The 26,213-nt window shown below is 35.6% G+C and overlaps 1 protein-coding gene across 1 annotated transcript in view; it reads left to right on the top strand.

Annotated features, from left to right (window-relative positions):
• Nucleotides 1–26,213, top strand: part of SCAF8 (SR-related CTD associated factor 8) — a 92,044-nt gene that overhangs the window by 43,580 nt on the left and 22,251 nt on the right. Inside the window, 9 exon segments of the mRNA XM_030317122.1 lie at nucleotides 9,331–9,492; nucleotides 10,521–10,674; nucleotides 11,737–11,867; nucleotides 14,965–15,141; nucleotides 16,223–16,302; nucleotides 18,053–18,170; nucleotides 25,069–25,200; nucleotides 25,469–25,523; nucleotides 25,526–25,578. Of these exon segments, the coding sequence (XP_030172982.1) occupies nucleotides 9,331–9,492; nucleotides 10,521–10,674; nucleotides 11,737–11,867; nucleotides 14,965–15,141; nucleotides 16,223–16,302; nucleotides 18,053–18,170; nucleotides 25,069–25,200; nucleotides 25,469–25,523; nucleotides 25,526–25,578 (1,062 nt within the window).

The raw sequence follows: 26,213 nt of genomic DNA on the forward strand, positions 1-26,213 counted from the left end.
TTGAGGCCATTGCATAGATACTTTGTTCTATGGAACCCAGTTTGTAAAACCACTGAATTAGAGTATTGCTTATAGTCAGAAGTACTATTTTAACAAATTTGTGAGAGGGTCCATTTGTCAATGTATATAGTCAAATGAGAGATCTAAGAAAAATTTGAAGTATGAATTAATGATATTAAACTTGTAATTTTGGGTATCCTCCAACTGCAGAACACCACATATTAGCTTCTCTGTACTGTCCCTTCACCCACCATAGACAGTGCAAGGAAAGGAGAAGTCTGGCAATAGTTTGATAATGTGTTACCTGTGAGTCTAGGTTTTAGCTGTGAAGGATTTATAGATTAATGAGAGATAGTAATAAATGAAAAGATAAATCAACAATATATGATGGTATTCCACAGGCTAGAAATACTACTTGAAAGTTTACTCTGGCCTCTGGCCTCAGGTGTAGGTTACACAAAGATTTGGGCACTTGGCCAGAGAGGGTTTGAAAACAAATTTTTAGATTCTCACTTTCCTTGTGTACTTGTTACTAAAATTCCTTTGCCCCAGGATATTTTAGATCCATTCTTTTTCCCATACACCTTATATGTACATTTCAAATATATCTCGAGCTTATCAGTCCTTGTTAATGTTTTGCCTATTGTTTTTTATTTAAGAACTTGAGGATGTTTATATAAATGTTTCTTTTTTAATATGACATATTTTAACACGTTTACAGAAAAGTGCAGAAAACATGTAAAGCTAAATTTTTTAAAGTTACCTGTGTAACTACCACTCAGTTCAAGAAATAGAGCTTTGACTAAAGTCCCCATATGTCTCTTCTTGATCATATCCCTTTAAGTGAACATAGTCTGAATTTTATGTTAGTCATGTCCTTGTTTGGCCTTACAGTATTACTGTATAAGTCTTAATTCTTAAACAATGCTGTTTAACCTGTGTTTTACTTTTGCATAAATGGAATCCTGTATTATGTATTCTTTAGTGCACTAACCCTTTATCTGATAAATCATTTGCAGATATTTTCTTCCATTTGGTCAGATGCCTTTTAGTTTTGCTGATTGTTTCCTTCGCTGTGTAGAAGCATTTTATCTTGAAGTCCCAATAGTTCATTTTTACTTTCCCTTGCCTCTGAAGATATGTCAAGTAAGAAGTTGCTGTGGCCAGTGTTAAAAGGTTGTTGTTGCCAGTTTTCTCCTCTAGGATTTTGATGGCTTCCCATCTTACGTTTAGGTCTTTCATCCATTTTGAGTTTATTTTTGTGTATGGTATAAGAAAGTGTTCCAGGTTCATTCTTCCAGATGTTGCTGCCCAGTTTTCCCAGTACCATTTACTGAAGAGACTGTCTTTTTTTCCATTGGATACTCTTTCCTGCTTTGTCAAAGATTAGTTAGCCATATGTTTGTGGGTCCATTTCTGGGTTCTCTGTTATGTTCCATTGATCTATGTGTCTGTTTTTGTGCCAGTACCATACTGTCTTGATGATTACAGCTTTGTAATACAGCTTGAAGTCCAGAATTGTGATGCCTCCAGCTTTGGTTTTCTTTTTCAGGATTGCTTTGGCTATTCAGGGTCTTTTCTGGTTCCATACAAATTTTCAGATTATTTATTCTAGCTCTGTGAAGAATGCTTGTGTTATTTTGATAGAGATTGCATTGAATATGTAGACCGCATTGGGTAGTGTCGACATTTTAACAATTTTTGTTCTTCTAGTTTGTAAGCATGGAATATTTTTCCTTTTTGTTGTTGTTGTTCTCTTCAATTTCTTTCATAAGCTTTTCTATAATTTTCAGTGTATAGATTTTTCACCTCTTGGTTAGGTTTATGCATAGATATTTTATAGTTTTTGGTGTCATTGTCAATGGGATCGATCCCTTGATTTTTTTCTGCTTCATTATTGGTGTATAGAAATGCAACCGATTTCTGTACATTGATTTTATATCCTGAGACTTTGCTGAATTCATGTATCAGTTCTAGCAATTTTTTGGTAGAGTCTTTTGTGTTTTCCACATAGAGTATCATGTCGTCTGTAAAGAGTAGAAGTTTGATTTCCTTCTTGTCGATTTGGATACCTTTTATTTCTTTGTGTTTTCTGATTGCTGAGGCTAGGACTTCCAACACTATGTTGAATAACAGTGGTGAGAGTGGACATCCTTGTCATGTTCCTGACCTTAGGAGGAAGGAACACTCTCAGTTTTTCCCCATTGAGGATGTTCTTAGCGATAGGTCTTTCGTATATGTCATTTATGATCTTGAGGTATGCTCCTTCTATCCCTACTTTCTTGAGGGTTTTAATCAAGAAAGGTTGCTGTATTTTGTCAAGTGCTTTCTCTGCATCTATTGAGAGGATCACGTGGTTCTTATTCTTTCTTTGATTAGTGTGATGTATCACATTGTTTGATTTGTGCATATTGAACCAGCCCTCTATCCTAGGAATAAATCCTACTTGATTGCGATGAGTAATTCTTTAATGTATTGTTGGATTCGGTTTGCTTGTATCTTACTGAGAATTTTTGCTTCTGTGTTCATCAGGGATATTGGTCTGTGGTTCTCCATTTTAGTGCAGTCTTTGTCTGGTTTTGGAATCAAGGTAATGCTGGTCTCGTAAAATGAGTTTGGAAGTTTTCCTTCCATTTCTGTTTTTTGGGACAGCTTCAAAAGAATAGGTGCTAACTCTTCTTTAAATGTTTGGTAGAATTCCCCTGGAAAGCTATCCAGCCCTGGACTCTTGTTTGTTGGGAGGCTTTTGATTACTGATTCAATTTCTTTACGGGTTATGGGTATGTTCAAATTTTCTATTTCTTCCTGTTTCAGTTTTGGTAGTTTTATATGTTTCTAGAAATTTGTCAGTTTCTTCCAGATTACACAATTTGTTGGCATATAATTGCTCTTAATATTCTCGTATTGTTTGTATTTCTGCGATGTTGGTTGTGATCTCTCTTCTTTCATTCATGGTTTTTATTTGGGTTCTTTTTTTCTTTTTGATAAGTCTGGGTAGGGGTTTATCAATTTTGTTAATTCTTTCAAAGAACCAGCTCCTGGTTTCATTGATCTGTTCTACTGTTATTTTAATTTCAGTATCATTGATTTCTGCCCTAATCCATTATTTTCTTTCTTCTGCTGGTTTTGGGCTTTATTTGCTGTTCTTTTTCCAGCTCTTTTAGGTGTGGGTTTAGGTTGTGTATTTGAGACCTTTCTTCTTTAGGAAGGTCTGGATTGCTATATACTTGCCTCTTATGACTGCCTTTGCTGCCTTCCAGAGGTTTTGGGCTGTTGTGTTTTCATTTTCATTGGCTTCTGTATATTTTTAAATTTCCTTGGGGCGCCCGGGTGGCTCAGTTGGTTGAGCGTCCGACTTCAGCTCAGGTCATGATCTCACGGTCCGTGAGTTCGAGCCCCGCGTCGGGCTCTGTGCTGACAGCTCGGATCCTGGAGCCTGTTTCAGATTCTGTGTCTTCCTCTCTCTCTAACCCTCCCCAGTTTATGCTTTGTCTCTCTCTGTCTCAAAAATAAATAAACGTTAAGAGAAAAAAAATTAACAATTTCCTGTTTAATTTCTTGATTAAACCATTCATTCTTCACTATGGTGTTCTTTAATCTTGAAGTATTCATGGTGTTTCCAAATTTTTTCTTGTGGTTGATTTCGAGTTTCATAGCGTTGTGGTCTGAAAATATGCAGTGTATGATCTCCATCTTTTTGTACTTGTTGAGGGGTGATTTGTGTCCCAGTATGTGATCTGTTCTGGAGAATGTTCCATGTGCACTCAAGAAAAATGTGTATTCTACTTTAGGATGAAATGTTCTGAATATATCTGTTGAGTCCATCTGGTCCAGTGTGTGCTTCAAAGCCATTGTTTACTTGTTGGTTTTCTGCTTAGATGATCTGTCCATTGCTATAAGTGGGGTATTGAAGTCTCCTACTACTATGGTATTATTGTCAGTGAGTTTCTTTATGTTTTTGATAATTGATTTATGTATTTGGGTTCTTTCACATTGGGGGCGTAAATGTTTACAATTGTTAGGTCTTCTTGGTGGATAGACCCCTTAATTATGATATAATGCTCTCTTCATCTCTTGTTACAGTCTTTATTTTAAACTCTAGTTCATCTGATATAAGTATAGTTACTCCAGCTTTCTTTTGATGACCATTAGCATGATAGATCCCTTAATTTCAATATGTGGGTATCTTTAGGTATTAAATGGGTCTCTTGTAAGTAGTATATAGATGGGTCTTGTTTTCTTATTCATTTTGATACCCTTTGTCTTTTGATTGGAGTGTTTAGTCCATTGACATTAAGAGTGAGTACTGAAAGATATGACTTTAGTTGAATTTTGTTGCCTTGTAGACTTGGTGTTGTTCTCTGGTCCTTTCTAGTCTTTTTTATTCTGTTTGTCTTTTCTCCACTCAAAGAATCCTTAAAATTTCTTACAACCTGAGGCGCCTGGCTGGTTCAGTCAGTGAAGCGTCCAACTTCAGTTCAGGTCATGATCTCAGGGTTTGTGAGTTCGAGCCCTGCATTGGGCTCTGTGCTGACAGCTCAGAGCCTGGAGCTTGCTTCAGATTCTGTGTCTCCCTCTCTCTGCCCCTCCCCAGCTTGCACTCTGTCTCTCTTTCTCAAAAATAAATAAATGTTAAAAAATTAAAAAAAAAAAAAAGATTTCTTGTAGGCCTGATTCAGTTGTCATGAACTCTGTAGTTTTTGTCTGTCTGGGAAACTCCTTATCTCTTCTATTTTGAATGACAGCCTTGCTGGATTAAGAATTCTTTCTGATTCAGCACATTGAATATATCCTGCTGCTCCTTTTGGTCTGCCAAGTGTATGTGGATAGGTCTGCTGCGAACCTGATTTGCCTTCCCTTAAATGTTAAGGACTTTTTTTTCCCTTGCTGCTCTCACAATTCTTTCCTTGTCTGTGTATTTTGTGAATTTGACTATGATATGCCTTGGTGATGGTCGGTTTTTGTTGAATCTGATGGGATTTCTCTGTGCTTCTTGGATTTTGATGTCTGTGTCCTTTCCCAGACTAGGAAAGTTTTCTGCCATAATTTGCTCACATAAACCTTTTCTGCCCTTTTTTCTCTCTCTTCATCTCTGGGACTCCTGTGGTTCAGATACTATTCCTTTTTAAAAAGTCACTGAGTTCTCTAAGTCTTGTATCATGCTCTTTTGTCCTTGTTTCCCTCTTCTTCTGCTTCATTATTCTCCATAATTTTATCTTCTAGATCACTGCTTTGCTGCTCTGCTTCATCCATCCTTACTGTTGTGGTGTCCATTTGATATTGCATCTCAGTCATAACATTTTTAATTTCGTTTGGACTAGATTTTACTTCTTTTATCTCTGCAGAAAAGAATTCTTTGCTTTTTTTCAACCCCAGCTAGTATTCCTATTATCGTGATTCTAAATTCTAGTTCAGACTTCTTGGAACTTCTGAGGTTGCACACTTTGGGAAAACTTGAATCATCAGAAGTCTCAAAAATGACAGAAAAGTAGTGTGTTTACCATCTAAAAGAAGATACCACTTATTCTTTACACTTATTTTGTGTTTCCAATTTAAGTTATGTAATTAAATGTTGTTTCCTTAAGTAATATGTAGATTGGTTCATAGCAGTAAAGATCTTGTAGGCTCAATTATATATGTTTAGTATTTGTTGAACCTTCCTTCCCAATCTTTGTAGCTTTTATTTCCTTTTATTGTCTTATTGCATTAGCTAGGACTTCCAATATGATATTGAAAAGCATTGGTGAGAGGGGCATCCATACCTTGTTGTCATCCATACTTGGTCTTAGTGGGAAAACTTTTAGTTTATCACCAGTGAGTATGATGTTAGTTGTAGGTTTTTTATAGAGCCTGTATCTCTGGATCATGGACTTAACATATGCTTCTTAGTTTTTCTTAATCCTTCTTAGGCAGGACAGGATGGCTATAGTAGACTGGAGTTGGGTATTCTTCCTCCGGGTCATTGAGGCTCTGGTTAAATAGATTCTCCTGAGTGCATACCTTCTTAAGAACAGAATGCTGCTGGCTATCTCAAAATGGTTCCTTTTCTCCCCCTTCTGCCAGAAACAGGAGAGGATTTTTCTCTGGTATTCACTTTGAGAACTCATGTAGTGTCAGGTATGGCCGTGTCCTGGGAACAGCCCTTTACTACATGCTTTTGTCAGCATCCTTCAGTGCTTTGCAAGTACAGCCACGTGCTTCTGGTTTTACCATTCTAGCTTTGTTTCCTTTAATGTTAACTTTTTGAATTTTTTTTAATGTTTTATTTATTTTTGAGATAGAGACAGAACATAAGCAGGGGAGGAGCAGAGAGAGAGGGAGACACAGAATCTGAAGCAGGCTCCAGGCTCTGAGCTGTCAGCACAGAGCCCAACATGGGGCTCGAACTCACAGACTGTGAGATCATGACCTGAGCTGAATTTGGACACTTAACTGACTGAGCCACACAAGCGCTCCTAATGTTAACTTTTAATAGCTGAAAATGGCAGCACAAATTCTAATAATAGAATTGTTATATAAATGCTATGTGTTATATAGTACTGATCTAGCTGCGTTTCAGGGAGGAGACAAGCTGAGAGTCTCCATGCTGCTCTGCCATCTTGATTGCAGTCTCAGTCTAATGAATCATTAGATTATGTAATAGTTCATATATTGCAAAGTATGTGGTCCAAGTAACCTAGAGAGTATTTTTGTCAAAAAACCCTGACTTTGATGGTATTCACATAATAGCTTAGATAACATTAGAATGAAAATCACAAAATATGTTCAAAGATGCATTCTCCCTGAGTTACTGCCTTTCTCTCCCTTTAAAAAGGGCTATTTCTGAAGCACAAAAAATTAGAAATTACTAGAATGTAGTTTGAAGATGTTATAACTGAAAACTCAATATGACATAAGTTTATGCTTATTATTTAAAGAGTAAAAATTTCTCATACCAGTGGAGAGCCTTAAGAATTACTGCATTTTTAGTACTGATAGAACTTGAAGAGAAAATTGAAAAAACATTTCACATTTTTGTTTTTAATTTTTCCTTAGGTTTCTAGTTGTGGACTTAGCTACGTTTACCAATTATTAAGTTATTTTAAAGCATGAGGTCATACTTAAGAATGTTTTGTCATTTTATGTGACTAATAGTACCTAATCTATAAGTGAGGGAAAATCTGTCCCACAACATTTTAATGTATAGTATATCTAAAGATCCTGTGGATGAAGAAATGTTTTTTCCCTTAGGCCTTACAGCTTATTACTAAACTGCTAATATATTTTTGAAGCTTTGGAATCTTCACAGTAGGCCATAAAGGTCCATTTATTATCTTATGCACTCATGATTCTTCTGTGTTGTGAGTTTGTAATCTGAGTTTTTGTACAAATCAAAGAAAAAGATGCATTTCTTAAAAATTTAGTACATTCATTACTTAGCATTCAGTATTAATTTCTGAAGTTCTTATGAGCAACTTCTAAATTCTCTTCAGTCTTACTCTCAGGGTAGTTATTTATATGAAATTTCAGATTATTTTGTCTTTAGGAAAATTAAAATGCCAATAAAATATTTAATAAATAATTATTAATCACTTATCTATATTTGTGGCATTAGGGAATAGATACATTTTAACAAAATGAATATCCTGCTTTTCATTAAATTTAAAATTTTTCTTCTCTTTACTAAGATACATTTTTTGCTTGGTTAGGTTTCTGTTTCTTTGAATGTATAGTAATCAGGAAAATAGCCTTGGCCAGATACATGAGATGAAGGACAAATAATGCTCAATGTTTTTGGAACTTGAGGGAAAACTATTTCAGACTTTCAAAAACCTTAACTTTCAACCTTTAGGTAGGTTCACTTAAAACTTTAGTATCCAAACACCAACATTATTGCCCTTCTATGAAATATTTCAAGTTCTTAACAGTCAGAATGTTGCAGTAGATACTGTGAACTGGTGCTAAAGGACTCCTCATTTTCTTGAGTAAATAAGACTTTAAGGATAATGTTCTTGAAGAGTATTTGAAAGGAGGTGCCTGGGTGGCTCAGTTGGTTAAGCGTCCAGCTCTTGGGCTGTGCACTGATGGTGTGGAGCCTGCTTGGGATTTTCTCTCTCTCTCTCTCTCTCTCTCTCTCTCCTCCCTCTCCCTCCCTCTCCCTCTCCCTCTCCCTCTCCTCTCCCTCTCCCTCTCCCTCTCCCTCTCCCCCCTCTCCCTCTCCCTCTCCCCACCCCTCTCCCTCTCCCCCCTCTCTTGCCCCTCCCCTACTCACACTGTCTCTCTCAAAATCAATAAACTTAAAAAAAAAAAGAGTATTTGAAGGAACAAATGAAGCATCATCTTGTCTTTTTGCAGAATGGAATCACTCATTGTCTCCATTGATAATGCCATTAGAAATGTGTGTGTGTGTGGGTGTGTGCGTGTGTGTTGGGGGTGGATTGAGGTACTTGAGTTTCCAAGGATTTTTCAAGAATGTAATTGTACTTTAGTGCCATATATGATTGCCAGGAAGTTACTTTAGGTGAAATACTTAGCTAATTACACCCGAAAGTTGAACCTTGCAGCCATGATTCCATGTTAAGTAACATGCTTGAGAAGCAGGTTTTCTTATGCTTCTGGATATAGGGACAAACCAGGAGCAGTAAGCTTAATAGTAAAAGGATTCTTCGTTGTGCTCACCTGACCAGATAGGCTAGAAAAGCTTCTGGCAAGAAAGTAGGAGGCTTATATTATATTCCTCAATTTGGGTGGTGGAGAAGAATGTTGAGAAACATTTATCAGTGGAGTAGCTAAAAAATATTTTTATAGGATAGATTCTTGTAATCACAATGGTAGTTTCTTATTTTTCTTACAGGTGTGGTAGTTGAGAAAACTTTTGAGACTTTAGGGTCGGTGTATATACAGTGTTATAGTTTGTCTTGTTATTTGTTCCTTCCTTAGTACAGAAACCCCTTTGTTACACATTTCAGATGAAGTTTAATACATGTTGGCCATGCTTTTTTCTAGAACTCTTTCCTAAATTTGCTGCTTCCTTCCTTGTGGCTTTTCAAAATCATTAAAGAAAAAAATTTTTCTTATAACAGTGCCTTATTTATTCTTTTATTTGTCATCCAAGCTAGTTATGCAGTACTATTACAGAACTTAGGTGATTGGCAGTTGAACTGGGTGTCTGGAGTAGCCAAAGTAGATTGTTTAAGATGCTATTCTAGAGACAGATGGTGTGGAATAGTCAGTGTCTGAATATTCATTATGCCCACATAAGCATTGTTTCTGTACTTGTATAGGATTTATAATGAAGGTTACCTTCCTTCTCATTATTCCTTCCCTTCCGACTCTTCTTTTTTCTATCAGTGTAAACCAGAATACAAGGTACCTGGACTTTATGTTATTGACTCTATTGTACGACAATCTCGACATCAGTTTGGTCAAGAAAAGGATGTGTTTGCACCCAGATTTAGTAATAACATCATTAGTACTTTCCAGAATTTATATCGTTGCCCTGGGGATGATAAGGTATGCTTTTTTTTTTTTTTTAAGTCATTACATTACCTTTTGGTCTTAATGAGACTCTGGATTGTCTTAATTTATGATTTTGTTACCCTTAAAGTAATTTTGAATTTGAATATTTAGTTATTACACTATCCATGTTCTGAGATTCTTAGAATCTTCTGAAAGTGGAGAGATGTAGATGATTTTGCTAATTTTTAACTTATTGAAGCAGTTGGTTGGTGTTAAACTGGCTATAATAAGCTTTTGGAAATACACTAAAAGCTTATTTATTTGCACACAAAACTAATTCAGTGTTTTGATATTTGACCTGAGCTGATATGCACCTATTAAGTGTCTATGAAACATGGGTCTGCCAAGCAGTTGATAGAAAATAACTGCATTTATTTTGTTATGGTGGAGTTTCACCAGTGCCAGAAACCACACTGCTGCCTGCCAGTCTGAGTGAATAAATATTCCATACCACATAAAAAGAAGGCTTTGGAACCTGACAGAGAATAAAAAAGTTTATGTGTGTCCAAAGATGTTAGAATTTTACTTATTTTGGATGCTAATTTGGAAATTTAGTAATCTCTTCTGATAGGTTGATTGCACTGTTAAATTTTTAAAAACCATGTAAGATAAGGACTTTGTCCTGAAGTTCGTTATTTGTTTAAAAAATAAAGTTAAAATGCCTGTGAATACAGCCTTGGTGCTGAGATGAATCCTGATCACCTCAGCAGCCTGAACGCAGTCTCCAGCCAGCCCTAACCGGCGATCTCCTCAGACCTCACACAGAAGCTGGAACCTAGTTGTCATTCTTGCCTTTCGCTAAATGTGGCTTTCATTTGCCTTGTATATCTATCCAGATGAACCTTTTTTTCCAAGTGTGTTAAGCAAATGCAAAATTACAGAAACATGATTTCAGAGGTGGAAAGGACTATAGAAGTATTTTAATCCGTGCTTCCCGTCCGCTGCTCAAATAGTCTCTGAAATGACTGTGCTGAGGCTCTGAAAGCAAAAAATTAAAATGTCATTTTTCTTTTTACCTCTAGAGTAAAATAGTGAGAGTATTAAACTTATGGCAGAAAAATAATGTGTTTAAGAGTGAGATTATTCAGCCTCTTCTGGATATGGCAGCAGGGATTCCTCCCCCGGTTGTCACACCTGTTTTGGCCAGTACTACTGCTGCTATGAGCAACACCCCAGGTATGTTCCTTCCTTAGAGATTTGTTCTCCGAATATTCTACTCCTGTGTTTCAGGTGATTATTCATACGTAAAATAACTGTTTGACAGTGCAGGAGAATTTATCTAGCATTAGATAACTGAAAGGAAATGTAATTTGAAGGAAAAATAAACTCAGATTTTATATTTGTGTGTAATTCTTTTCTAAAAATGTTTTAAATCCCTAGTAACAAATATAATGAATGTTGGGAAATTGGTTTGTCACTTAGGTTTTTTTCCTGGTTTAGGCTGCCTGTAGTCTTTTAAACTTGCATGTAAATCACCTCAGTATTCACAGTTTAGTAGGGGAACTTAATATTTATAAGGAACCCTGAAAAAATTATTTAATGGAGCCAAGAATACTTTCATAATCTGAAAATCCTGTTTTTTGAAGTATATTTAAATGACATTTAAAATTTATAATAATTTAAGTATTAACATTTGGTTTATATTTAGTTTTTGTTGTGTGTGTCTGTGTCTATACACCTATACATCCTTTTTTGTTTTTTGTTTTTTAAGTTTATTTACTTAGAGAGAGCAACCAGGGGAGGAGCAAAGAGAGAGGGAGAGAGAGAATCTCAAGCAGGCTCTGTGCTGTCAGCACAGAGCCCAATATGGTCCATGAGATCGTGACCTGAGCCGAAACCAAGAGTTGGACATTTTAACTGAGCCACCAAGGTGTCCTCATATACATCCATTTTAAACAAAAATAGCTTTATATTATACATACTGTTTTATATTTTTTAAAATTATATTTTGAATATTTCCTCCTGTCATTGAATCTTCTTCTGTAGTAAGATTTTTAATGACTTCTAAGCATCGTAGGCTCCTTTAAAGTAGTAGCTTAGTTAATGAAGACAAGTATGGACAGATCCTTTTGGTATTTTTTTTCAACCTACCTAATTCTGTAATTATACAATAAAATAAAAACATTTATTTAAGTTTGTATATATTTTATAAAAGTGACAAAGCAAATCTCTCTACCTTTCCAAGTCTTATTTATTTACTTTACATATTTGTTTGGGTGGGTATGTCTTTTTTAAAAGGAACGCCTGTGACACCTGTTACTCCAGCCAATGTTGTTCAGGGTCTGCCAGATCCATGGGTATCTCAGATAACAAATACAGATACACTTGCCGCTGTAGCTCAGATCTTACAAAGTCCTCAAGGCCAACAGGTGAGCATTTTTTTTGTTACATGAACAGTGATTTAGAGCTCATTTTCATAATGTACCACCTAAATAATATGTGTTTTCTTATTTTGTAAAAATGAGATCACACTAGTACTCGGTAGCTTGCCTTTGTTTTAAATTTAGTAAAACATCATTATATGTGCTGTTCTATAAAAAATGCATTTTACGCTAAAATATTGATTTAGCACCTAGTTTTTGCCAAACATTATTAGAGCTATTGTTACTCCGCTGACAAGACAGGGAGGTCTTCTGTCTTGGGAAAGATGTCTTTCTTTTTTTTTTTTTTTTAATTTTTTTTTTTCAACGTTTATTTATTTTTGGGACAGAGAGAGACAGAGCATGAACGGGGGAGGGGCAGAGAGAGAGGGAGACACAGAATCGGAAGCAGGCTCCAGGCTCTGAGCCATCAGCCCAGAGCCCGACGCGGGGCTCGAACTCACGGACCGCGAGATCGTGACCTGGCTGAAGTCGGACGCTTAACCGACTGCGCCACCCAGGCGCCCCGGGAAAGATGTCTTTCTTAAGCATAAAACTTTATTTAGATAGTGACACATAAGTTAAAACAGAGTGAATTTTTAGAGGGACTAGGTTTCGGAGAAGGGGTCAGAACTAGGGAGGGTAGCCAAGAGAAGGTGTTTTTGAGGAGTGGCATTTGAAATGAGACTTTGAAATGGAACTAGTCATGGTAGGATTTGAAGATAGCTCATTCTTAGCATCTCCTTTTTTTTTTTTTTAACCTGTCCTTTAAAAACCAAATTTATTATGATCTGTGCAATAAAATCCCCCAAACTCTTTTTCCAGATATTCATGAGATTTCAGCCACCTGTAAGTTTTTGTTTAAATGTCACCTCACTAAGTCCTTTAAAAAGTGATTTAAAACTGCACATTCTTAACGGCACATTCTTGCACCCCCATACTTCTTTTTCCTATCAGCTGCTTGCCTTCTGTCTTTCTTTTTTTTTTTTTTTTAAAGTTTATTTTAACTTATTTTGAGAGAGAGCATGTGTGCAATCAGGGGGTGGGCATGGAAAGAAAGAATCCCAGGCAGGCTCCACACTGTCAGTGCAGAGAGCAGTACGAGACTCGATCCCACAAACCATGAGATCATGACCTGAACTGAAATCAAGAGCCGGATGCCTAACTGACTGAGCCACCCAGGCGCCCCTTTTCTATTACATTATATAATCTATCTTGTATTACATTATATAATTTACTTATTTTGTTCATTCTCTGTCTCTTCCCACTGGAATGTATGAAGGACATACATACAGAAGGACGAGGAGTTTTTTGTTGTTTTGTTCACTCATGTATCTCCAGTATTTAGGTAGCAGATGGTCAGTACGTTTTTGTAGAATGAGTGAGTAGTGAGTGTATAGAGCATAACAATGCTGGGTACACAAAAGATCTTTTAGAGTTGAGATGTCTGGAGGATAAGATGGCCTGTGTATATAAGTTAATGATGACAAATCTGAAATGGTAGACCTAAATGTGGGACATGGGTTTCAAAAGACAGAAATGGTGGGCTGAAAAAGAAAGGGCTTATCAGTGTGGAATCGCCACAGATTTTTATGTTGAAGTCACATGATCTGAACGGTACTTTAATGGATGAGGGGGGAAAGAAGCCTAGAGATAGCAAGTATTGGTAACAGTGATAAAGGAAAGGAAGTAATGAATATGTGAAAATAGAGTAGTAGACTCTAAAAGGACAGTCTCAGAAAAAAGGGACTATTCTAGAGTTTTAAACACGTAAAAACAAATTGGGAAACTGAATTGGGTATTAGATAAAATTATCAAATTATTGATTTTATTTTGTGATAATGATGTTTTGAAAATAATTCATAAAGAAAATGTTCTCATTTAAAAGACACCTATTAAAATAAATAATTTTGGCAAGAGAAGTGATTTTTCCAGAAGAAATAGTACAAAGAATTTCCAGATGAAACAGTACAAAGAAAGTTAAGACACAGTAATCGGTAGAATATGAAGTCTGAGTAGAGGGAAAAGTAGGATGCTGCGGTGCTTTGAACCTGACTGAAACAGTAACAGTGCTGTGTGGAAAAATGGGGATGTCAAAAGAGATGTGTAAACCAGAAAATATGATATTAACCCCCTTCACTCCCCCCCCCCCCCCCCCGCCCCCGCCCCACCCTTCCTCCTCTCCCTACCTTTCATCCTCCTTCCCCCTCCCTCCCTCCGTCCTGTGTGTTCTGGAGCAGTAACTTAGCTGTCATATATTTTTGTATTACTTTCTTTGCTCTCCCATTACTAGCTTGTAGTAGTTGTTTATTTGATAGCCAGATGACTCTAGATTGTTTCTTATGTTGCTGTTTTTAGATAGGCCTGAAATTGCTTACTTTCATCTTGGAAGGCTTTTGTACCTTCTCCCACTGTAAATTGATCCTCACTTAAACAGTATACATTCATTGTTTCTATTTTGAAGTGATAATTCTCAGATTTAACCCAGGTTTAGTTCTTGATTAGGAAAGTATTAATTACTTACTTACTACGTAAGATGTACGTAGGGTTTATCTAACTATGAAATGTCTTCAGGATCTTAACTGTTGTTTCTGCTTTTTCAAAGGATGAGTGAATAGGGGGAACAGGGATTTGCTTTCAATAGTTGTTGGCACTATTCACCTTTAATTTCCTTACTTCGAGACTGCTCCAGGGGACAGATTTCTTACTTTTTCTGCTTTCAGGAGATGTGTTATCTGATGAGAAATCTGAAAGATAGCAGAAGCAATTGTCACTTGTTCTTCTACAGAGATGAAGGAGTTTATTGAAGAAGGAATGAAAAGCTTAATGAAAAAAAAAATCGGTCTGTGTATGACGAGTTCTTTACCTGTTATGATATGACCACTTTATTAGGCTTAAAGTTCAAGACTTCCCAGAAGCACAGAAGACCTATTAAGGATTTTTTTTAAATCTTTTTTTTTTAATTGTTGTTTTGAGTTCATATAAATTTTTATTTTTCCAAAGACTGTAGGATGTAGAATTTTATCGACTGAAAGTTTTAGGTGGGTATTCTTACAAATAAAACTCAGCATGTGTTTGTAATGACTTTTCCTTTTTTCCCTTCCAGCTTCAGCAGTTGATACAAACTTTACAACTCCAGCAGCAGAAGCCTCAGCCTTCTATCCTGCAGGCCCTGGATGCTGGGCTGGTTGTGCAGCTGCAAGCTCTCACGGCCCAGCTGACGGCGGCAGCTGCAGCGGCCAACACCCTGAACCCCTTAGAACAGGGGGTGTCTTTCAACAAGGTAGAGATTACGTTACCGGATCTGTTCTGTATGAAGTGTTCAATTGTATATGCTATCGTGTGGATTCTAAGTCTGTAGACTACGTTTTATTATAGAACTATTATAATATGCATTGGACTGTATAAGACATTATGAATTCTACAAAAAGTTTAGGCTTCCCAAAGAACTCCACTTACAACATTTAGAATATTCTCTTTTAACTGAAGTTAACTAGTTGGTAAAATTGTTTTTTCACCGTTGAGGCAAATGATAATTTTCTGAATTTTTGAATTTCTTTTATGGATGTTACAAATACACTAATTTTCATGTTCTGTGTTGTAAAATTTTAACTTGCTAAAATTATAATTGTTCAAAATGTGGAAATTCAAAGGAGCACTTCTCTACAAGTTGTCAGTATGCTGTAATATGATGATAAATTGAGGCCTGACTATAAAGAATAGTGGTTTTAAAGTTGAAAATCATTCATGTGTAATTTATTGTGTTAGCCTCAATAGTCTTGTTAATTATGGGACTATTAAGGTATCTTGGAAGTATTACCCATATTATTTGTGCTTCTGCTGCTGTATTTTTTAAGGAAAACAAATGTTGATTTGTTTTGTTATTAGACTTTTTTAGCTAGCACCTTAGTCTGAAAGTAAATAGCTAAACCACATAAAAAAACCTTAAAATCGGTCATGTAAAAGATAGTAGAGCATCCTAAGAAGAGAAATGTACTAGGAATAGATCCATTGATTATAGTTGCAGATGTTTTTCAATCAAGCTTTATTCTCATTGGGAAGCCACTTAAATATTTTAATCCCAGTCTTTTATAAAGCATCAGTATTTATTCCCTGTGTTGTGATTTGTTTTGTTACATAAGGCAGTGTATGTCAGAGTACTTTAAAATAAAGATCCACTCAGTTAAATGCTTTGTTATAGCATAACATAAGATTATATAAAACATTTTTGTATTAAATGGTACAGGTAAATTAATGGGATGTTATTGACATTCATAATAGCATTAGTAACATACTTTCATGTGAAGCACTTTTTAATTTGTCTTTCTCTTTTTTTTTCCTCCCCCCGCCTCCCCACCACTTAGAAGTTGATGGATAGGTTTGATTTTGGGGAAGATTCTGAGCATAGTGAAGAACCCAAAAAGGAAATTTCAGCTTCTCAACTGTAAGAATTCTTTCTTTATAACTATAAACTTTTCCCATTACTGCGATAAACATTGGATGGGACATTGCCTCCTGAACCACCAAGTGTACTGTGAATAAGTTGGGATATAATTTCAGGTTGTTGAGCACTCACACTACAGAAAGATGGTGGGGTTTTGTCTTGTTGCCTCCCTCTATTATTTGGACTCTCAGATCTTTGCAAATATTTGGGATATATCACAATTCTTTACAGGGAAATTGATAGATGTTGATAAATCTAGTTGTGATATTTTCTGTCTGTATTAGGCTTTATGTTACTTAATTCAGTTGTAAGAATATTTTAAATAATAGGAAAGAAGCTTGCTTCTAATGTCAGTGACTACTTCTAGGAAGTCTGCCAGATTCTGGGAGTGTTTCTGACTAAGCAGGAGTAAGGATTAGGACTGTAGGGACTTCGGTTTTTTTTAAAGATATGGATTGTATATTTTTATTTAGATTAGTGTTTTTTATTTTTCTCAAACAGTTCTGTGCAGCCCTAGGTTCTTGTGGGTTTGAGAAAAGACCAGTGGGGAAGAGGATGTTGGAGAGTGGGGGTGTAGAAGTTGGAGGTTTGGAGGAGGGGTGATGAATGGGGAGAACACCTCTGGGAATCTTGTTTTAAGCAGAGGTTATTAATTTTATATATTGGGATAACATTTTTAAAAAACATTTATATACATAAAAATACAAATATATCCTTTTGGTAAAGATATTCTACTTGAAAAATTAAAAACTAATGTTTTAGATTGTGAATTATAAAGTTAGAGGAGAAATAATTTAAGATCATGTTAGATCAGTGTCCTGAACAATGTAAGAATCTCCTTTAATGGTTCTGATAAGGTGTTTTGTAATGTTTCATTTTTATGCCTTATATGATGAGAAGTTAAATAATTTCTTGTTACTGAGTCTTGTATGATTTACTTAACACACACTGATCCGTTTGGCATTCTGAAGCAAGGAAACAAATTTGCTCCATTATCTTTTGAGACATAGCCTTTCAATATTTGAAGTTAGGTATCATTCTTCCCCTTAGGTTTATTTGCTCCAGATGAAGTACACTTTTTTTCAACTGTTTCAAGACTTCTCACCATCCTGATTGCCCCTTTTGGGATGCCCTCTTTTTTGTTCATGTCTTACCTTGTGGCACCCAGAATTCCAGGTGTATTCCAGGTGTGAATTTCCCAGAGTATAGTTAAATTATTATTTCCTCTTACCTAAATACTGTTTCTGTTAACATACCTAATAATTTGAATGCTTTTCTAAAGAAAGCAGATTAGTTTTATAAAGTTTATGGTCAATTACAATTGTAGATTTCACATGTACTGATTGATAGACCATTTCTCCCGCTATCTTATAGTTAGAGAAGGAGTTAAAGTGACAGTGTTTAAATACATTTAACTGTTTTTATGTGTTTTCATTGAGATTTTCTTAAAATGCTCTAATGTAAAAAATACTAATTTATATGCATTTAATAGCTTGAGACCATAATAACAGATCTTCCATCAGAGTATCTTTAACATGTTATCCATCTGTTGAAAGACTATTGGAGAGGATCTTTCTATTTTAACATATTAATGTTCTGAGGTATTCCATTTTCTCTTAATATTTCAAAAGTAAACATTGTAGTAGAGTATGTTTCATTTAATTGGCATTGGGGGAGTTGAATATTCACTTATTTTCATGTTATCTTTACTGGGTTTTAAAATGTATTTCCATTTATTTTTTTCTTCTAGTTCTCATGTTTCAGAATCTGTGAACAATTCAATTTTTCATCAGATAGCAGAACAACTACAGCAGCAAAACCTTGAACATCTCAGACAGCAGCTCCTGGAACAGCAACAGCCTCAAAAGGTTTATAACTCCATCTTGTGGTCTTTAGAGTTATTGCTGCCTGTGTTCTGTAAAATGTTGTTTCTCAAGGATGGTGGTTTTTCTTCAACTTTATTACAAGATCAGCCTTTTCAGAACCTTTATATTTTTTGTTACCAGAATGTGTTCTGGATATATGCATGTGCTCGATACTCGAGGTGGTGTTCTCGTATTACAACTTGAAACTTCACGTGCTTTCCTCTCCACTCAATTCCCAATCAAACAAGGTCATGATGATTTTGCTTCTGTTAATGGTGATGATGGCAAAATAGATTGCTATTTTTAATTAGGCTATTATCGTGTGGCAGGAGGTTTGTGAGGCATGATAACATTTAATGCTGTGAGATAGATTTTTGATGCCCATTGTACATTACAGAAAGTTGTACCTTAGTGAAATGAAACATCCATTGCAAAAATATACAGCTGATATCATATATCATTAGTCCTAAGATGCATCATTATTTTATGTATGGCTAAGAATTTTTAATCACTTCAAAAGTACAACATCCCATGGAGTTACAAGAACCCTATAAATTACAGGGATAGTATATGAAGAAGAATCATATCTTAGAATTGATAAAGTGTCAAAGGCAGGGTTAATCCATTACAAAGCCTATTTTTGCTCTGTATGAGAAATACAGATATAAACTGTTTAAATAAGACTGTTTTCAAATCCCTCCCCGCCACCCAATCACACTTTTTCCTAGTATCTAAAATGTTTTGGGGGCGCCTGGGTAGCTCAGTCGGTTGAATGACCAACTTTGGCTCAGGTCATGATCTCACGGTTTGTGAGTTCGAGCCCAGTGTCGGGCTCTGTGCTGACAGCTTGGAGCCTGGAGCCTGCTTCAGATTCTGTGCCTCCCTCTCTCTCTGCCCCTCCCCCACTCATGCTCTGTCTCTGTCTCAGAAATAAACAAACATTAAAAAAAAATTAAAACTTTTTGGCACTAAAATAATAGTATAAACATTTTTAAAATACGAGTGATACATTGTTAGACAGATGATATATACAAGATGAACAAAAAGCATCTGGCCTCAAGTAGTCTCTAATGGAGCACATACATCTGTATGAACATAGGGAAGAATTCTAGTTCCTGTGATGGTAGAGGTGCAAGTGAAGGACAGTAGAAATAAGACAGAAGAGTTACTTAAAAAATATTTTTTTTTAATGTTTATATATTTTTGAGAGGGAGACTAAGCACGAGCAGGGGAGGGGCAGAGAGAGGAAGACACAGAATCTGAAGCAGGCTCCAGGCTCTGAGGTGTCAGCACAGTGCTCAAGGCAGGGCTCGAACCCGTGAACTGTGAGATCATGACCTGAGCCGAAGTTGGATGCTTAACTGACTAAACCACCAGGTGCCCCAAAGGGAAGAGTTATTTTAGATTAAAGGTATGGCAAACATTTGAGACACTGCTGGGATCTGAACTTGTCTTTTTCATGCAAACAGTAAACATAAAATGGACATTAATGGTATTTGCTAGGTTGGAACTTACACCTGGAGTTATGAGAATGGAATTCTGCAGTATTTTATGTCAGGCAGATAGGTCTGCCTGAGCATTCAGAGACTTAAAGGTAGATTTGGATGTTGTTTAAAGAAAAGCACAAGTTGTAAATCAATGGAAAAAAACAGGTTGTCAGTGATACAATAAAAAATCACAGAGCTGCCAAAGAGACGGGATAATAGTGAAGGAAAAGTTTATCCAAACAAGAGATTTGTCCAGCTATAAATGTGACAGTTTTGATTGTCTTAGATCTAGTTTCATTTTAGAAGGTTTAACAGAAGCAGTAAAAGGAAGGTAGTACTTTTAAAATTAGCACCCAAATTATTGAAGTGAAAATTACTAGAACTTGAGAGAGGGCTATTCTGTCTGAAGAATCTCACCAACTAAAGAAAAACAGAACTCTGGTCTCTTAGTTAATTATCCTATACATTATCTCCACAATTTTATTTATTTGTTTTCCTCCACAGTTTTAAAGGATACAGTAATATCCTTTTTTTAAGTTTTTTTTTTAATGTTTGTTTATTTTGGGGGGAGAAAGCGCGAACAGGGGAGGGGCAGAGAGAGGGAGACACAGAATCCAAAGCAGGCTCCAGGCTCTGAGCTGTCAGTACAGAGCCTGATGCAGGGCTCGAACTCAAAAACCACAAGAACATGACCTGAGCCCGAAGTCCAACACTCAACCAACTGAGCCACCCAGGCATCCCAGTAATAACATCCTTTTGAAAGAAGTAGATGTTCTTAAAAGCTTCTGTTGTTCAAAAATGAGTGTTAAAGAAAGGGAGTAGTGGAATAAAAGCAACTTTTCTAATACATCAGGTGGATAATGTGCAAAACCTATGGCAAATTTAGAATCAGAAAGTGTATCAACAGAGTAACCATTCAATTTAATAAAGTGTGTAATTGGCAAACCAGTTGCCTTAGTGTGTTTAAGATAGGGTGACATGTGCAGAAAAAGGAAGCATTTTGTTCACCAGTGAGCTCATTATGGCGGCCTAAAAGTTTTTATGTCTCAGAGAAAAGAATAGGATTGCTGGTGCCACCCCATTCATTGCAGCCCTGACCACACCTGCATGCAGGTTGAGATCTCGTGTCCCTAACAAGAGAAAACCACTGAAAACAGAGCCCTTCCAGGGAGTGACCGAATTGTGAAGGGAGTGATAGTCATGTCAGAAAGGGAATGATTGCTGTTGTCTTGAGTAAGTTGTAGATCATGATATTGGTAATTGTTTTATCAGGATATTCAAAAGATGTCAGGACAGCTATAGCTCAAAATGAAATGCTGACAATGAAAATAGTATGACTAACAAAAAGGGCTTTTAGAAGAATGTTAGGAATAAAACAATTATGGAAGATTCAACAACTTAATGAAGAGCTGTCATTATGTAACTTACTTTGATTCAGTAATTTTTTATATAGGAGAATATATGGACAAAGTAAATTGAACATGATGAAACCTAAGATGGGTGATAGTATTAAGAGCCTTGAGTTGATGTCTTGGCTCACATAAATTGCATTTCATGGTCCTGAGGTTGTAGGATTATAGCATAGCATATGGGGATTTCAGTAAAGCCTTTGATGAAGTCTTGCCTGTCACTTATACAGAAAAAAGTGGAGGAATGGGGATCTATAACTGATTAAAATGTGACACTTAAGTTTTTATTTTTATTTATTTTTAATGTTTATCTAGAGAGAGAGTGTTTGCAAAAGTGAGGGGAGGGACAGACAGAAAGGAGAGAATCCCAAGCACGTTCCACACTGACAGCTGATCAACACAGGGCTCGATTCCACAAACCATGAGATCATAACTTGAGTCGAAATCAGCAGTTGGACGCTTAACCCATGGAGCCATCCAGGCATCCCTCAAAATGTGACATTTAATGAGTGTTAATCCAACCTCGAAAAAAGTCTCTACTAGCTGCCATTAATCCTCTTCTATTTTTTTTAGTATTGATGCTTTACATGAGGACATCATTGAAGAAAGTAGAGATGTATACCAGGACGTATACTAAAGATGTATACCAGTATATCAGAAAAACAGTCATTTGCCACCTGGGTCCAATGGATCCTTTTAAAATATACTTGGCATCATCTTACAGATAATTTACAGAAGTGAGGCTAAAAGAGATAGGGAAGAAAACTTCATGAGCAATTTTAATATATGTAATTGAAATGCTACCAATTAAATTCAAATGTCCCATGTTCTTGGGGCACCTGGGTGACTAGGTTAAGCATCCTACTCTTGATTTCTGCTGAGGTCATGATCTCAGGTTTGTGGGATTGAGCCCCACTGCAGGTTCTGCACTGACATCAAGGAGCCTGCTTGGAATTCTGTCCCTCCCTCTCTCTCTCTTCACCCCTCCCCTGCTCTGTCTCTCTCAAGATAAATACACCTAAAAAAATGTCACACGTTCTTTTAGCAAAATAGAACAGTCCAGGTGCTTGTTGCACAATGGTGCAAGATAAAGTTCTTCTAGTTATGTGACTAAGTAGATGAAAAGACCCTAGTTTTGTTCTTAGAGACAATTTTTCTGCCATTAGTTTTGGAGTTTGAGAAGTACATTTAGGATGTGGTCGTCTGAAAACTCATAGTCTCCTATTTCACTTAGATACTAAATTTCACCATCATCATTGGAGTCTAGAATGCTGCTCTTTCTTTGTATTCATCTTTATTTTGTGTAATAATTATGAACTATGTTCCTCTATCACTTTTCTTCTCTTTGCCATTATGTACAGAAATGGAAAAACCTAAATATTCAACCGTGTTCCAAGGAGAGCTTAAAAGCAGACTACAGAGATAGTGTCTCCATTTTTATTTATACCTTGAAATATACAGTATTTTTAGTAACGCAGTAAAACTGGATGATGATGATTTTATTGCACTGTTGAATTACCCTTCTTGACAGTTAATTTGCTTTTGCTTTTGTGTATTATTTTAGTCTTTTTTTTTTTTTTTTTTTTTTTTTGGAGAGAGAGAGAGTGAGAGAGAGCACGAGTGGACGAAGGGCAGAGAGAATCTTCAGCAGGATCCATGCCCTGCATGGTCGATCTCATGACCGTGAGATCATGAGTTGAGCTGAAATCAAGAGTCAGATACTTAACTGACTGAGCCACCTAGGTGCCCCTATTTTAGTCTTTCTTGAAATAATTGGGAACAATTGATGAATTAGAATAATTCTTAGGATGATGAAATAGCAAAATGTTTCAATATGTATAGGAATATAAGACCTCTAAGATCCCAAAATATATCTTAGATATAAAAAAGGATCTAGTGGACTTAATGCTGCTAATTGCAAGATAATAGGATGAATTTTAGTTGAATTTTTAATGTAAATTTTCTCTTCATTCTTCACAAGACCTATAAGAAAGAATAAAGGTCATGAAATCACAGTCTTTCCAAATGGGTAAAACTCAAAAAAGCAACTCAGAAACTAAAATTCGTTGTGGTGGATCTTGGTGGTTATACCAAGAATTAAGCATTAAATAGAAAAATAGGGTGAAAAACAAGGGTGGGTGGATACAAAGCTTAAGATAAATGGAGAAGAAAAATCTGATGTGAAGAAAATATGCGTACTGAATCAGGACCAAATATAAGACTCAGGATGGAATTGATTATTCCTTGCTGTGTTAAAAATTCTATTGTTAGTATACTGTTGTAAAGACCTAAGCCAGGACTGTGCTTAAAAGGTTTTTGTTTGATTTGTTCTGGAAGAATATGCTTGCTTACTGACATTTTGGCCAGTACTGTGGTATGTAGTAGGTGTTTCACAGAAGTCTTCTAATTCCAACTTCAGCTTTATTTCTCAATCTTGAAAATGTTATTCTTATAGAACCTGTTCTTCGTAAAATAAGAGACTTGGAACGGTTCTTTAAATGCTCTTTTTGGCTCTTAATTTTTATGTTTTTTTTTTTCTTTCAGATTAAATGTCATTAGAGTAAGATTTTTTTTTTTTTTCCCCTTAACCGTTACTCAGGGTGTGCCTGGTTGGCTCACTCAGTTAAGCATCTGACTTCAATTCAGCTCAGGTCAAGATCTCGGGTTTCGTGGGTTTAAGCCCTGCATCAGGCTCTGTGCTCACAGCTCAGCCTGGAGCCTGCTTTGGATTCTGTGTCTCCCTCTCTCTCTCTGCTCCTCCCCTGCTCATGCTCTGTCTCTCTTTCTCTCAAAAATAAATAAACATAAAAAATATTAAGATAATTGACATATAACTATGTAAGTTTAAGGTCTACAACATCATGATTTGATAGATTTATGTATCCCAATTAGCTGACACCTCTATCGTGTCATAAAACTGTCATTTCTTTTTGTGGTAGGAATGGTTAAGATTAGTCTGTGAGCAACTTTGAAATTTATAACGTAGTCACTATGCTGGTATTCCTCTTATAGATGGGACTGAAGTTCACAATTCAAGTAACTTGTTCACAATCACAGAGTCTGTAGCAAGGGAACAGACTTTTTGAGTTGCTCTTCTCTGTTAATTATTACAGTAACTCCCAGCTTGTGTACTGCCAGGAATTGTTTTTACTGATCTTCAACACCTGTGAAGATGTTTTAGGAAAGTTTATGTAGGGAGACGTTTTCATAATTAGTTTCCTCATATTTGGTTAACACCATAGTATATGTAATTGCTGAATCAGGTTCTTACTAATAAATATCACATAAGCAGTGTCGCTGTATCATGTTGCTGTAAATCTAGTCCCAGCAAAAAAAAGGGGGGTAAGAAGTGTTCAAATTAAAGTGTTCCTTTAATTAGTCTTCATTGCCTAACTTTTATTAGTTTCAGAAATGTTTTATATATCAGAGTAATTCTTAATATTATTTTGCAAATTTCTAGAGATGGAGGTTGAGGAAGGCCCAAGTTAGGAACTGTTTTACAAGATCAGTTAATTTGATAATGGTATTTGAGCTTTGCTTTTCCTTTATACATGTAATATATGACTTTGTTCCTTAATATACAATATTTTAATATTAAAAGTATTACAGCATTTTAATTTATAGCATTTTATAAAAATGCTAATTGCCATTGAAATTCTGGATTCATTTAACTTAGTGGCATTATATATCATTCATGATATAATCCCTTTATTTTTGAGAGTATAATGTTTATATTTTTCCACAGTTTAAAAATTTGAAGACCTACTTGCTCTTACCATCCCATTCTAATATATTCTTTTCACTCATTTATGGAGATGTCCCATGCTCTTACTTACGTAAACTTGGATTTCTACAAAACTGTAATTTTAGGTTGATTAACATGGGATTTCTATATGTGTTGGGCTCCTTTTTAAAACTTTAATTGTGATATTTGCATGTCTAAATTCTTTTGTAATAATATGCATACTTTCCTAATGTTTGTGTGTTTGTATCCATTCTCAATAGGCAACCCCTCAGGATAGTCAGGAGGGAACATTTGGATCAGAACATTCAGCATCACCATCACAAGGGAGCAGTCAACAGCATTTCCTCGAACCTGAAGCAAATTTGGATGATTCTATAGATATTCAGCAACAGGTAAAAAGTAAACATTTCTCTGGGTCAAAAATTTTTTTAATTAATTAGAGAAAAATATAAAATGTAATAATTTTTATTGTATGTAAAATATTTTTATGTAAAATAATGGTACTGTCCTAAGTATTTTTTTCCTCACACTTAAGCTCCACACTAACCATTTTACTATTAGGCATTGATGCTACTATGGTGAATATTTGTAAGGCAGAATTGTCAATATATACTGAAATTTCAATCAGGCATTTTGTTTGCCCTTCTTTTGACTTTCAAGGACATGGATATAGATGAAGGGCAAGATGGAGTGGAAGAGGAGATCTTTGAACAAGAAGCAAAAAAGTGGCTGTTCGCTCAAGATCAAGAACACATTCACGATCTCGTTCAGGTTCTACAATAATACTTAAGAATAGCTGTGTGTGAACTTTTTAAAAGTTGGCTCTGTTTCCTTGTATCAATAGTAAAGGAAATGTATTTCTTAGAGTGACATATTCTCTCAGAAAGGAGTAATTAGAATATCAAAACAGAAAAATACTTTTTTCTCTTTTAATCAGATATATCTGTTGCCATTATATTTGAATTAATTACATTAATTGCAGCCATATCATAGAATGGGATTTGGATTATACCTGATTTTAGTTAGTAATATTATGATGACACCCAGCTTAGGATATTATTGCCTCTGAAAACTGTTAAATCAAACTATAGAGGAACAGTATTAGAAATTCCATTATAATCCTTATATTTTGTTCATCTTATAATAATACCAAAAATGATCATAAAAATAAAGTTATAAGAATTATCTTTGTAAACATTAAACATAGTATCAAATTGTAAAATATATAATTTTTCTTTGTGAGTTTCTTTTGTGGGCTTTTCACATAGCTGAGACTCATTAATGTACATGCTTATTCAGATTTGAGTTGAAGATTCCTTAACTGTTAATTCTCATGTACATACACATTGTTTTTACTACATATTGTCTTGAAACTTAAAGTCATTAGTTCCAATATAATATACCC

The sequence above is a fragment of the Lynx canadensis genome, chromosome B2, assembly GCF_007474595.2.
Source record: "Lynx canadensis isolate LIC74 chromosome B2, mLynCan4.pri.v2, whole genome shotgun sequence".
NCBI lineage: Eukaryota > Metazoa > Chordata > Mammalia > Carnivora > Felidae > Lynx > Lynx canadensis.